At 53.8% G+C, this 13,239-nt stretch overlaps 1 protein-coding gene and 1 long non-coding RNA gene across 3 annotated transcripts in view; one reads left to right on the top strand and one right to left on the bottom strand.

Annotated features, from left to right (window-relative positions):
- Positions 1 to 1,044: 1,044 nt before the first annotated feature.
- Positions 1,045 to 13,239, bottom strand: part of LOC115948360 — an 18,606-nt gene continuing 6,411 nt past the window's right edge. Inside the window, exon 3 of the long non-coding RNA XR_004082176.1 lies at positions 1,045 to 1,143. This is a non-coding gene — a long non-coding RNA (uncharacterized LOC115948360). The remainder of the gene's footprint in view (positions 1,144 to 13,239) is intronic.
- On the top strand, positions 1,690 to 8,564 carry SPSB3 (splA/ryanodine receptor domain and SOCS box containing 3). Of its 2 annotated transcripts, none has more exons than XM_031060443.1 (5): positions 1,690 to 2,624; positions 4,311 to 4,498; positions 6,279 to 6,381; positions 7,178 to 7,303; positions 7,540 to 8,564. In XM_031060443.1, exons 2-5 carry the CDS (start codon positions 4,391 to 4,393, stop codon positions 7,884 to 7,886), a joined length of 684 nt encoding a protein of 227 aa, XP_030916303.1. In that variant the 5' UTR covers positions 1,690 to 2,624; positions 4,311 to 4,390; the 3' UTR covers positions 7,887 to 8,564. The 2 variants fall into 2 exon arrangements, with proteins under 2 accessions (XP_030916303.1, XP_030916304.1); XM_031060444.1 differs by having other exon boundaries at positions 2,487 to 2,545; positions 4,440 to 4,498.

The raw sequence follows: 13,239 nt of genomic DNA, 5'->3' as shown, positions 1-13,239 counted from the left end.
ACCCTCTCATCCTCTCTCCCCCTCTCTTCTCTCAGCCTGCTCTGAGCTGTGGCTGGCAGCTCCCAGCAGGGCCCTGCACCCAGGCCCTGTGCAATAACCCCCAAGTTCCTGACCTGGCTGCAGAGATCTCTGCTCTCTGTCCCGACCATCCTGCCCCTGACACTCCTACACCTCCTTGGTGTTTTCTCATGGGTGGCTCCACTGAGCACTGGCTCTTCCTTCTTCACAAAGCACCCAGCTGACTCCAGTTCCCTTCTCAAGCAGCCACCCCACTCTTTTTTAGCACTCTTCTTCTCATTGCTTACAGTGTGCCCTGTTAAAGTCAGGCCTGTTCCTAATCTTGGATAATTGGCCCAGGGGTAAGATTACTTTCTACACTATCTTTATTTTCCTATATTCTATCCCCCTACAACAGGAGGTATTTTCCTGCCCCTGATACCCAGTCTGAACTGGCCAAAAGCAGGAAGGATTCAGTAATGGTCAATATTGATACTAAACTAAAAGCTTTTTCAAGCATAGAATGGGTGTGTCATACATAAAGTACATACAGTATTTTTGTCTTATCGTTAGGTTGGACGTGACACACACATCATCAGGGTCCAAGAAGAAAACAATTTTTTATTTTGCATGTTCTCTAGCTTATATACTCTTACCAAAGCATGATCTGAAGTCATCAATAACTTATTATATTCATTGGTGCAAAGCAATTAGCATCAATATAATTGGCAAAAGTTTTACAGAAATTTAATAAGGCACATGTACACATCTACTTATGCACATAGTCTAGCATACAAAAATTTTCATGTATCTTTTCTAATCTGTTCCCATGCTGACAGCCTTGTCTTCTTCCTTGCTATGGATACACTTGAAAATCATCAATTGTTATTTCTTCTGTTAACTCAGCTTTGCTTGCAGGCCAGCTGTCAAACCCCTCCATATTTTTATAAATTTTTTTGGAAGCAGAGCTCTAGATAAGTGTTTGAAGTGGATCAGTTCCCTAATCAGGCTGCCTGTGCTCCCTCCTGGGCTGTGAGGGGCTTGGAGGTGGTGGTGGAGGTTGCAGGGCAGTGTCTTCAGACTGAAATTTCTTCACATTTCCTGCTCTGCAGTGTGAGACCCACTTCTGAACCTGGTCCAGGTGTGCTGGAGATGGGAACACAGCAGGGAGAGCAAGAGTAAAACAGGGCAAGGAGTGACTGATTCACTTCTGCCATCCTTGCCTGTTTTCCTAATTCTTGAGTGTGTGGGCTGAGTTTCCTGTGCAGTGGTGGGGACACAAGGAGCTGCTCCAGGAGCTTCAGAGCCACACTGAAGCCAGGAGGCTGTGCCAGAGCACAGTGTCCAAACCCAGGCACTGTGCTCCCAGCAAATGAGCAGTTTTCTGTCTCTGCAGCCAGGGGAATGACAGGATTTCTAGGCAGCACTACTTGGGAAAGTTAGAAGTTAGGAAAGACAGGACCCAAGCTCTTGGGTCTGCAGGCCAGAGCAAGGGACCTGGACAGTACATATGTAAGCCCAAGCAGTTTCAATTCCCTGTCTTACACAGCTGCAAGAACATGAATTTAAAGGATTTTTGTCATTAAATGCCCCTGACCATGGTGGTGAATAACAACCAGGTACACCTGAGCAGGATGTAAACCTAGAGTAACTCTGCAACCAGTGGTAAGAGAATCCCTTAGGCAACCCCATAACCCAGGAGTGATACTGGGCTGTGCCTCTCACCGTGTCCAGTCCAGAATCACTGTGGTCTCTTGGCACTGGGGAACAGTAAATCAGGTTTTTGTGTTCATGAAAGTAAACAAAAGCCCTTTAATCCTGCCCTGTCCCTGTAGGTCTGTCTGCAGTGCTGGCCTGAGGAGCTGCAGCCATGCTGCTCACCTGGCTCCCTTTGTCTTGCCCCCTCTCCCTTGTCCTCCTGTGCCTCTCAGCCTCTTCACAGCCTCTCCAGAGCAGTGTTTGGCTCTGCTGGTAGCTGGATCCTGCCTGGTGAAAGCCAAAGCTTTAGCACAGCATTTCCTTCAGAATGTGTGTGTTGCAGACTTGGGCTGTCACCCTGCTGTGACAGCTCCGTGTCCCTGGCACGCACACAGGATGTACCTGCACTGCAGAGTGCTGAGGGGTCCCTGAGGCTCAGCAGGCACTATCCATGTCCCAGAGCAGAGTGATCCCATGGGCACAGCCTCTCCCTGTGTGACAGGAGCCTGGGGATGTCCCAGCAGAGCCCTCAGGGAGCTCTGCCAGCCCAGCTCCTATGGCCAGGGTGCCCAGCAGTGAGCATTCCCGCTCTCCCCAGCAGTGAGCATTCCCGCTCTCCCCAGCAGTGAGCATTCCCGCTCTCCCCAGCAGTGAGCATTCCCGCTCTCCCCAGCAGTGAGCATTCCCGTTCTCCCCAGCAGTGAGCATTCCCGTTCTCCCCAGCAGTGAGCATTCCTGTTCTCCCCAGCAGCACAGCGACTCGGATTCGGAGCCAGAATTCTCCTCCCTGTCTCCCTCCATCCCAAGTGCCATCCCTGTGACTGGAGAGTCCTACTGCAACTGTGAGAACCAGAGTGAAGCTCCCTACTGCTCCAGCCTGCACTCCCTGCACCGTGTCCGTGACTGCCGCTGCGGAGAGGAGGATGAGTGTAAGGGGCTGGGGATGGGGGGACAGTGCAGCCTCTGCCGGGTTTTGGGGTATCCCCAGTGGGTCCGGATAGCACAGTCCTGTTCAGCACAGCCTGAGTTCCCAAGCAGCTCCCAGCTGCAGGCTACCTTAGCTAGCTTAGGTGATATCAGCTCTAGTGATTATCAGCTCATTTTGTGATTTCAGCTCTTTGCTTGCTAGGTTCCTTAGGAGACGCAGGGATGTTGCGATGCAATGTTGTTTCAGCTATCCCAGTTCCTTCCCCAGGTGTGCCAACAACCTCTCCCTTCCTCTTCCTTGCCCCCTGCTAAGTGCTGTCCGTCAATCTTGGCGTTCCAGAAAGGGCATCGTGTGATTGGCAAAGTTCAAAAGATGCCTCTCAGCCCTGGGGACATTGGGCCATCCAGGTGTCATTTGTCCCCTGAGACTCCCCCCCTCCCTTACCTGGTTGGTGGGATCCCTACCCCTTCCCTGCCCCTCTCCTGGGGTTAAAAGACACAGCAACCACGAGGTTCAGGGAGGTTCTGTTGGAGCTGTTGCTGCATTCAGAGGCCTGTGGGCCAGCAATGAAGCTCTGGATCGAAACCCTCCAGCAGAACCCGACTCCTTTTCCTTCACCTCACCTTGAAGTCTCTCTGCCAGAGGTAAACCTGAGCTCCTGCATGCCTGGACTTGTCCCAAGCACCCAGCTGCAGCATCCAGCTAGCCAAAGGTGTCTCTGAGGTGAAACCACCACAGCTGCTGCCTTTGGTCAAGCAGGGCCAGACGAGCCCAGGCACGTTCCATCCAGCAATACAGGGAGAGAGAGGAGAAGTGCTGTGTGAGGTTCCACAGGGATGTCTTTATTGAATCTTCTGTGAAGGTTCTCAGGGACAGCTCTTCTGCTGAGCTGGGCAAAAGTAGCCCTATATATAGGGTACAGGGGTTTTAGAAATTGTCCAATAGTAAGGGTCAAAGGAAAGTGACCTATAGTCTTACAGAGAGATAAGCAAGTGCCTGGAGGTGGGAGAGGGGCTTCTAAGGTCCAGTCATCATGACTAGGCATTTCCTATCTTAGGCTGCTGAATGCCCTGGTGGCATTGCAGGCCCTGGGCCTGCTACAGAAGGTCCCTGCAGTGTCCTGTTCCTGTCCCAGCATCCCTGTGTTTACATCCTGAGGCACAGAGGATTACCAGCCCCTGCCTGCTGTCGTGTTTCAGGCTCAGGGCTGATGCTGTCACGGCGTCAGCACTCACCCCTGGGACCTGCTTTCCGATCTGGCTTAGGCCCCAGTGAAACAGAGCCCTGCTTAGGGCCGTCCTGATCCCTGCAGGGGCTGGCAGGGTGCCTGGCTCAGAGCACAGGGAGGGCCTGGGCTGGGGGAGAGCCTGTGGCAGGGCAGAGCCACCCCTTGATCCCACGAGGAGTGTGGGGAGAAGGGAGACTCTGCCCGTGTCAGCCAAAATTTGGCCTGGTGAATGCTGACACTGGAGCACTGATCCATCCCTGGTGGGACACTGCAAAGTGGTTCAGACCTCAAGCAGTTCTCTGATGTGCACAGCTTAAGATTTATCCTCTTAAACAAGAAGAGAAATAGAAACAAACCCACTAACAGGCCTTCAAAACAAACATCTGCCTATACTTTGGCTTGGGGCTGGTTCCCTGAGGGTCTTTGCTCATCCTTGTCCCCTGTGTGCTTCCTCAACAGATTTTGACTGGGTGTGGGATGACCTGAACAAATCAACAGCCACGCTGCTGACGTGTGACAACCGCAAGGTGAACTTCCACATGGAGTACAGCTGTGGCACGGCCGCCATCCGCGGCAACAAGGAGCTGGCAGAGGGCCAGCACTTCTGGGAGATCAAGATGACCTCCCCGGTGTATGGCACTGACATGGTACGTGTGGGGCACGCAGAAATGCCCAGGAGTTTGGACAGGGGCTGGCAGGATGAGGTTTGAGGCTGTCTGGAAGTGCACAAGTCCATGGGGAGCTGATGAGATGCATCCCTGGGTTAGTGGATGGAGGGAGCTGGTGGATGAAGTGGCTTAGCCACTGTCTGTCATATTGGAGAAGCTGTGGCAGCTTGGTGAAGTTCCAGTGACTGGAAAAAAGGAAACATAACCCCCATTTTTAGAAAGGGAAATAAGGAACATCTGGGGAAGTACAGGCTGATCAGTCTCACCTCTGGGCCTGGCAAACATGGAGCAGATCCTTTTGGAAGCTATGCAAAGGCACATGGAAAGCGTGGGACATCCATCATGGCTTCACTAAGGGATTCAGTGGCTTTCTGTGATGGGGTTACAGTGTTGGTGGAGGAGGGATGAGGAACTGATCTCATCTACCTGAACTTATGCAAAGCATTTGTTCTGCCTTGCATGGCATCCTTGTCTCTAACCTGGAGAGACATGGATGTGACAGAGGGACCACTTGATGGGTGTGGAATTGTCTGGATGAGCACATGCAAAGAGTTGAGAGTTGACAGAGACCAGTGACAAGTGACATTGCTCAGGGGCTGGCACTGGGACCAGTATTGTTTCACATCTCTGCTGAGGACATGGACAGTGGGATCAGGGTACCCTCAGCCAGAGCTGGCACCAGCTGTGTGGGGAGGTGACACCTTGGAGGGGAGGGATGGGGCATCCAGAGAGACCTGGACAGCCTGGAGAGGTGGGGCCATGGGGAAAAAGTTGAACAAGGCCCAAGTGCCAGTGCTGCACCTGGGTCAGGGCAATCCCAAGCACCAATCCAGGCTGGGCAGAGATTAAAGTGAGAGCAGCCCTGGGGGAAGGACATGGAGTGTTGGAGGATAAGAACTGGACATGGCCTGGCCATGAGGACCCAGAACCCCCCTGTGCTGGGCTGAGCCCCCAGCGTGGGCAGCAGGAGGGGAGAATTCTGCCCCTCTGCTCCCTCAGGTGAGCCCCCACCTGCAGAGCTGCCTCCAGATCTGGGGCCCAGCACAGGAAGGATGTGGAGCTGCTGGAGAGAGTCCAGGGGAGCCCATGGAGATGCTCCAAGGGCTGGAGCCCCTCTGCTCTGGAGCCAGGCTGGGAGAGCTGGGGGTGCTCACCTGGAGAGGAGAAGGCTCCAGGGACACCTCAGAGCCCCTGCCAGGGCCTGAAGGGGCTCCAGGAGAGCTGGAGAGGGACTGAGGACAAGGGATGGAGGGACAGGACACAGGGAATGGCTCCCACTGCCCGAGGGCAGGGCTGGATGGGATATTGGGAATTAGGAATTGTTCCCTGGGAGGGTGGGCAGGCCCTGGCACAGGGTGCCCAGAGCAGCTGTGGCTGCCCCTGGATCCCTGGCAGTGCCCAAGGCCAGGCTGGGCAGGGCTTGGAGCACCTGGGACAGTGGGAGGTGTCCCTGCCCATGGCAGGGGGGGGAATGAGATGAGCTTTACAGTTCCTTCCAACTCAAGCCATTCTGTGACTCTGTGAACAGGACAGGGACCTTCTTCAGCATTTTAGCTGCACCTCTTCACTTAGGAAAGCAAATCAGAGCTGGGAGCCTTCAGTTCCACCCTGAAACCTCTGACTTGGCTTCACCAACCCCTCTGGGTGTTTTGGGCTGAGCCAAGGAGAGGAGGGAAGAACTGGATGTGGAATCCTGGTTGTGTCTTGCTGCTTGAAAAGACACTGAGCTTGTGTTGTCCCTCCCTGCTTGGCCTGGCAGATGGTGGGGATTGGGACGTCGGACGTGAACCTGGACAAGTACCGCCACACCTTCTGCAGCCTGCTGGGCAAGGACGAGGACAGCTGGGGCCTCTCCTACACAGGTAACGCGGCCAGGGTGGCTGGGTGGGCAGCAGTGGCACAGGAGGTGCCACCAGGCCTGTGAATCCCTTTGTTAAGGACCTCAGAGAAGCTGCTGGCAGCTCACAGCCCTTGGAGCATCTCTCCTGGCCCACTGTCACAGAGATGTTTTATGAAAAATCCTTTCCTTAGGATTTTTTCTCCTGAGAAGCTGAGAGGGCTCAGGAACAAAATGTAAACAATGATTATCTGCTGCTGTGGAATGCAACAGATGCATCTGTGATTGGTCTCATGTGGTTGTTTCTAATTAATGGCCAATCACAGTCCAGCTGTCCGGACTGTCTTGGTCAGTCACAAGCCTTTGTTATCATTTTTTCCTATTCTATTCTTAGCTAACCTTCTGATGAAATCCTTTCTTCTATTCTTTTAGTATAGTTTTAATATAATATATATATCATAAAATAATAAATCAAGCCTTCTGAAACATGGAGTCAGATCCTCGTCTCTTCCCTTATCCTAAGACCCCTGTGAACACTGCCACAGCCCACTTTTTGGAGAGCCCTTAGACCTGGTGTGGGACCCTGCCAGGGCACCAGGGTACTACTGTCACATCAGCCCTTTGGTGCTGCTCCCTGTACTCTGGAGTTGTAAAACCTCACTTCTGCATTTCCACCAGCCACTCTGGGATGGGAGGGCAGGGGTCAGAAATGCAGGGATGTTTTTGGCACTGAGCAAGGCTGTACCAGCAGCATGGGAGTTGGGATGAATTTCTGGAGTGCAGGTTTTTCACAGAATGCCATTTTTTGTGTGTGTTTTCAGGACTGCTGCACCACAAGGGCGACAAAACAAACTTCTCCTCGAGGTTTGGCCAAGGCTCCATTATTGGGGTGCATTTGGACACGTGGCACGGGACACTCACGTTCTTCAAGAACCGCAAGTGCATAGGTGAGAGCCAGGGATGGGGTGGGAGCAACTCGAGTCTGGTTGCAGCAGGGAACACTGGGAAAGCAGAAGACCAAGGTGTGAAGTGAGTGGGAGGATGATCGCATTTGTTGTTTAATAGATTGGGATTTTGGAAAGCTTTTCCCAACAGCTTTGCAGTTAATGGGTTTGGGGTAGGTGGGAGGGGGGAGATCCCTGTGTCTAAACTAACGTGCCCTCCCTGGTGCTGTGCCTGGCAGGGGTGGCAGCCACAAAGCTGCAGAACAAGAAGTTTTACCCCATGGTATGCTCGACGGCGGCCAAGAGCAGCATGAAGGTGATCCGGTCCTGCGCCAGCCGCACGTCCCTGCAGTACCTGTGCTGCTTCCGCCTGCGCCAGCTCCTGCCCGACTATGTGGACACGCTGGAGGTGCTGCCCCTGCCCCCAGGACTCAAACAGGTGCTGCACAACAAACTGGGCTGGGTCTTGAGCATGAACTATAGCACGTCGAAGCCTTCCTCCTCCTCATCCTCGGGGAGCGACTCGGACAGCTCGTGCGGCTCGGATGCGGAGGCCTGCCAAAGGAAGAGGTGTAGGAGGACATAATGGCTCTGCACAGCACGTGGGTGGGGTTTGTTGTGTTGTCTGCAAGGGCCAGTCAAGCCTGATGCACCTCTTCCTTCTGGGGACATCCATTTCTACGTGTTGGCAAAGATTTCTCCATCGCTGTGCAAATTTTTGGCCTCAACATCCATCACAGGCATTTAGAAGAGCTGCTGGCTCCAAGAGATGCCAGCTCTGACACAAGAAATTGGTGGTGAAATATCTGAGCTTCATCTCCTGACTTGCTATGGAAGCCAGCACCTCTCCCCAAAGGATCTCTCTTCTTCCTGTTGGCACAGACAACGTTTAAGAAGTTGGACTTGATAATCTTCATGGCTCCCTTCCCACTCAGGATGGTCAGGCAGTCTCCTGATTGGAGTGTGCTGGATTCCAGTCAGATACAGACCTGACTCACTGAGACACAATCCCAGCCCGTCCTCTCCTCTCTGTGTGTGTAGGTTTGGTGTCTGCCATGACCTCGTCCTGCTCTGGGGCACGATGGAGCAGCAGCTGCAGGGAAGGGGCCCCCAGAGACCCTGCTGGGAGCAGGTACAGGAGCTGAGCTGTGCCTGGTGCTCCTCGAGCCCCTGGGGACTTTTAATTGCTTTGCATGTTGGTTTCTGCTGCTTCTCCTCTGTCCAAGGCTGTGTTCAACTGTAATAATAAATGTAGAAGCTGTCTGTTGTTCCTCTTGGGGCCCTTGAAGGCAGGAGGCTGCAGGTGCTTGTCAGAAATAGCCTGGGCAGCAGCGTGGAGGGGAGGTTTTGGGTGCAGCAGTTGTGTGTCAGAGCTGGAGGGGTGAAGGCAGCAGAGGTGCCCTTGTCTGTGCCCTGTGCAGGGCTCTTGTGCTTCCCACTGAAGCAGAAGCCTGGCTGGGGTGGTGTTCAGTGGAGCCAGGCTGGTGCCTGTGGCTGTGCCCTGGAAGGGAGGCTGCAGGGTTTATTGTGCCTGTCCTCTGGCAGGTCACACTGGGCAAAACACCCCAAAACCCCACCCCAGAGCCTGGCAGTCAGAGCAGCCCCTCCAAGCCTTTGTGGTCCTGCTGAGGGGAAATGCTGGATTAGGACCTGGACAAGTGCCTCACTGTGCTGTGGCCTCATGCCACTGCCAGGGAATGGGCTCTGTGCTCCCACAGGGCTGGTGCCAACCCAGGCCAGGCCCTGCAGGGCCTGTGGTCAGCGCAGGGGGCTTTTCCCCAGCCTCTGAGCTCTCCTCTGGTGGACTGTGAGGGGTCAGGGCTGAGCTGGTGCTGTCAGCCTTGCACAGGGCATTGAAAAGTGGAACAGAGCTGAGGTATGGATAGGAAATGGCTTTAACCTGTTCCCTCTGTGGGTTTCCTTCCAGCATATTCCAGCTGCTGCCTTTTCCTCTGCTCCCATCACAGACCCCCGCAGGCTCAGGTAAAACTCCTTGCACCATGTGCACTTCTTCCCTGCTGAGTTCATTCCCAATCCTGAAGCAAAGCTGGATCTTGCTGCTCTGGGGCCAGCCTTTGAATGAGAACTGTACTGCAGGAGGTCAGGCTCTGTCCGTGCCCTGGGCTGGTGCTGCAGCCAGAACAAGCTGCTTGCTGGTTTGCTCTTCCCCAGAACTGGCTCAAGCAGCAGCAGCTGCAGGCAGGAACGTGGTTTGGAGGGGCTCTCCTGCTCCTGCAGCACTGGTTGCTCCAGGGGTTCTGTGTCACTGTGGAAAACCCCAGTGAACAATCCCAAACCTCAGCAGGCACTAGGGGACCCCTGACCCACCCCCATCCTGGCTGTGCCTATTTCTGGGTAATAATGGAGCTTTGGGAAAACAGAATCCCATCCTAACCCACCAGTTCCCATGGATTTTCTGGAGCTTGCTCAGCATTTTCTCGTGTTGGGAGTTGAGTGAACAAACTGCCCTGCCCTGAGCTCTGTTACCCCAAGGAAGTGGTTCCTCTCCTCTCAGCTGGTTTTGACAGTTGGCAGATGTTTTCCAAAGTGACTCAAACAGGACCCACATGTCCCTGGAAGCCACAGCAGGATCTACAGAAACAGATCCCACAAAGAGCCAGAACAGGACATGGACGGTTAGGAGACACTGAAGGAAATACATGGCTTGTCCAGCACCTCACCTGCAAGGACAGAGCTACACCAGCCTGTTCCAGCATTCCTCATCTCTCACAGGAGACAGGCAGCTTTCCAGCCAGCAGGAGAGAAAGCTGGGGAAGCTGAAAGAGGAAATGAGAGCCAAGAGGGTGAAGAAAGCATCTGTAATGAGACATTTATTGATGTGCAAGTCTCTCTTCTGAAAGAGAATCAGCTGCTTCCCCTGGCTGGGCTCCCAGCTGCAGCTCAGCCACAGCCAAGCCTGGCACATAAAAGGAGTGACCAACACCAGCCACAGTCCCTCTGTGGGGAGCAGGACAGAACCAGAACAGGGCTGGGCTTAGAGATGTGCCCCAGCACAGTGGTCTTGGCCACTGATGTCCCATGTCACTGGGATGCTCAGAGGGTGTCACTTGTCACCTTCTGTGCTGCTTGCTCCTTAGGCACACAAGAGCAGGGAATAGTTAGCACAGATGCTCCAGAAGATCCCAATCTTCCTTGCAGGACTCAATCCCATTGTTACAGTGAGGATCCACAACTGAGCCTTCATCCAAACATATCAGGATGGGGGAGACAAAGCTCAGAACAAACAAATCTTGCACACTTGGAGACAGACCTTGCACACACTCAGTTGTGTGCTATCTCTCCAGAGAGAGCTGTAAGGCCACTTCATATCATCCTAGAATGGTTTGGGTTGGAAAGGACCTTAAAGTGCATCTCATTCCACCCCCTGCCATGGCACGGACACCTCCCACTGTCCCAGGTCACTCCAAGCCCTGTCCAGCCTGGCCTTGGGCACTGCCAGGGATCCAGGGGCAGCCACAGCTGCTCTGGGCACCCTGTGCCAGGGCCTGCCCACCCTGCCAGGGAACAATTCCTAATTCCCAATATCCCATCCATCCCTGCCCTCTGGCAGTGGGAAGAAACTCATCTTCCAGAGAGGCTGTGCTGAGGCCAGAGACCAAGGCTCCAGGGCAAGGAAAAGGACAGGAGAGTGTTTGACAATATGAGATTATATAAAAAAAGGTTCTGTCAGAGTTCCTTATCCCATAGGAGTTTTATATGATTAATGTTCACAAAAACAAGCACGTGCTGAGAAAAATGTGCCTTCATCCATTGGCTGAGCTGCTGTCAGAAGGGTCAGAGCATCCCAGCCTAATCCTGCTCCTGCCATTCTCAGTCAGGAACAGCAGAAAGCTCAGGGCTGTGGGGGGAGGGAGACCTTGGTGAGCTAAAAGAGCTCCCTGAAGGATCAGAGAGCAGAAGAGCAAGGAAGGTGTGGGGTACAGCATGAGGAGAGCTTGGTGTCCTGTGGAAAGCCCCCTCAGCTCTGGAGTGACACATTTTCTGCCTGAGGGGCTGTAGCTGTCAGACTGCAGCAGCAGCAGCCACTGGGACATCAAACCAGAGCTGAGGCACAGACCATAGCGCTGCCCCAACAACCACTGAGCTGCCCTGGCTGGGTGGGCAGCCAAAGGTGTCCCCTGGGGAACATCCAACAGGTGATGTGAGCAGGTCCTGGGAAGGGAGACCACCTGGGAGGGTGAGCAAGTACTACTGGAACAAGGCTCTGGTTTAATCACACACCCAGAGACAAGGCTTGCTTCCCTGGGAGCTGGTGGCACGTTCAGGGCTTATTTGCTCCATCAACACAGAGCTTCTAGTGAAGATTCCCATGACATCCCTCCCTGCCCCTGTCCTCCAGGCTTTAACAGGCCACAGAGGGCTTTGAGGGCTCACCTGGAGCAGGGGAGGGGTTGCTTCTACTGTAGCTGCTGCTGGGCTGACTGTTCTACTGTTGGAATTGCCACTTCCACACCTGCCAGAGTCCTGGGTTGTTCTTGGGAGGGCAGGAAGGAAACTCCTGCAGCTCCAGCTGCACAAAGAGCCGGGAGCAAGGCCTGAGGCTGCTGTGTGCCCAGACCCCAGAGTTTGCAGCCCTTCCCTTGATGCCCTGTGCAGGCTGCCCTAGAACAGAGACTGGACAGAGTTACAGAATAAAGCAGGGATTTATTAGGAGGCCTCAGTGGATCCACCTTGGGCAGCACAAGAGCCCAGCCAGGGCTGCACCCAGGATGAACCAAAATGGTCACAAAATGCACAACCAGTCATGGGGTCTCTCACTTTTATAAATTCTGCTCCATTTGCATATTGGAATTAATTGTCCCATTACAGCTTTAGCCCATGTAGTCCCATCCTTCTTGTTTTTCTCTCTCCAGCCCATGTTGTTTGTGCTCTTGGGCCTGAGATTTGGATCATTTGTCCTTGGTCCCCAGCTAGAGAAGGAATTGTTTTGTCTCCCTGCTCTGTGCAGAGAGCTCACCATCCCCTCATGTGAAGCTCAGAGTTACACACTAAAGCAGCACAGAATCTGAAAACTATAAAAGCTAAAACCTGAAGCATCACCCTGGCATTAAGCTCTGGGCTTCTTCTAAAGCCTCTTTCTGCCAAGGGCTAATATTTTTTCCCCACTCAACCTTCTTTCCTTTCCTGGACATCTCCAGAGCACGGGGGTGAAAATCTTTTCCTAAGGTCATCTTCCCTCCTTGCCTAGAGCTGAGTCACCACTGCATTCACCACGAGGACACATTTTCATCTGCAGAGACTCAAAAGGATCTTGAGACACACAAATAATCTGGGCCCTTCCACTGACAGCATCAAGGACAGGCTGGCAGGCACAGACAAACAACCCTGTAACTTTCACTGAGGTTTCCCAAAGCTCTGGGCTTGGGATGTGAGGGAATGACTCACTTGTCCGGGTGTTTTGTTGTTGTCCTTGTCAGAGAGCTGCTGGCCAAATTGCTGCTACACACAGCACATGGTGTTACCCCATGGCTGCAGCAGGCAGAGAAGTGGGAGGTGAAACATTTAACACATGCACCAAGGCTCAGGTGAGCCAGGACAGCCCGAGGTTCTGACCCTCATCACCCCTGCTAGCGCTGGTGTCACTGTCCCTGCGAGTGGCCAAAAAACCCTGGATGTGGTACTGACTGATATGAGCGGGCAGTGGTGTTTGGTCAAAGGTCTTTTCCAACCTTAATGATTCTCTGAAAGCACACATGGGTTGGACACTTCCCTGGGAGAGATGAGCCCGGGCTGGCCCGGCAGGGGAGGGAGCAGGGATGGCAGGGGAGGGAGCAGGGATGGGAGGGGAGGGCAGGGATGGCAGGGGATTGAGCAGGGATGGGAGGGGAGGGCAGGGATGGCAGGGGATTGAGCAGGGATGGGAGGGGAAGGAGCAGGGATGGCAGGGGAGGGAGCAGGGATGGCAGGGGAAGGAGCAG

This window comes from Geospiza fortis, unplaced genomic scaffold (assembly GCF_000277835.1).
Source record: "Geospiza fortis unplaced genomic scaffold, GeoFor_1.0 scaffold114, whole genome shotgun sequence".
NCBI classification, from domain to species: Eukaryota; Metazoa; Chordata; class Aves; order Passeriformes; family Thraupidae; genus Geospiza; species Geospiza fortis.
This window is presented reverse-complemented; position numbering and strand designations above follow the sequence as displayed.

What these genes read in the sequence shown, in the direction of transcription:
- SPSB3 (XM_031060443.1), top strand. Translation starts at nt 4,391, where the DNA reads ATGGAGTACAGCTGTGGCACGGCCGCCATCCGCGGCAACAAGGAGCTG. An exon ending in CGGTGTATGGCACTGACATG is followed by an intron (nt 4,499 to 6,278) that starts GTACGTGTGGGG and finishes TTGGCCTGGCAG; the next exon opens with ATGGTGGGGATTGGGACGTC. An exon ending in CAAGAACCGCAAGTGCATAG is followed by an intron (nt 7,304 to 7,539) that starts GTGAGAGCCAGG and finishes TGTGCCTGGCAG; the next exon opens with GGGTGGCAGCCACAAAGCTG.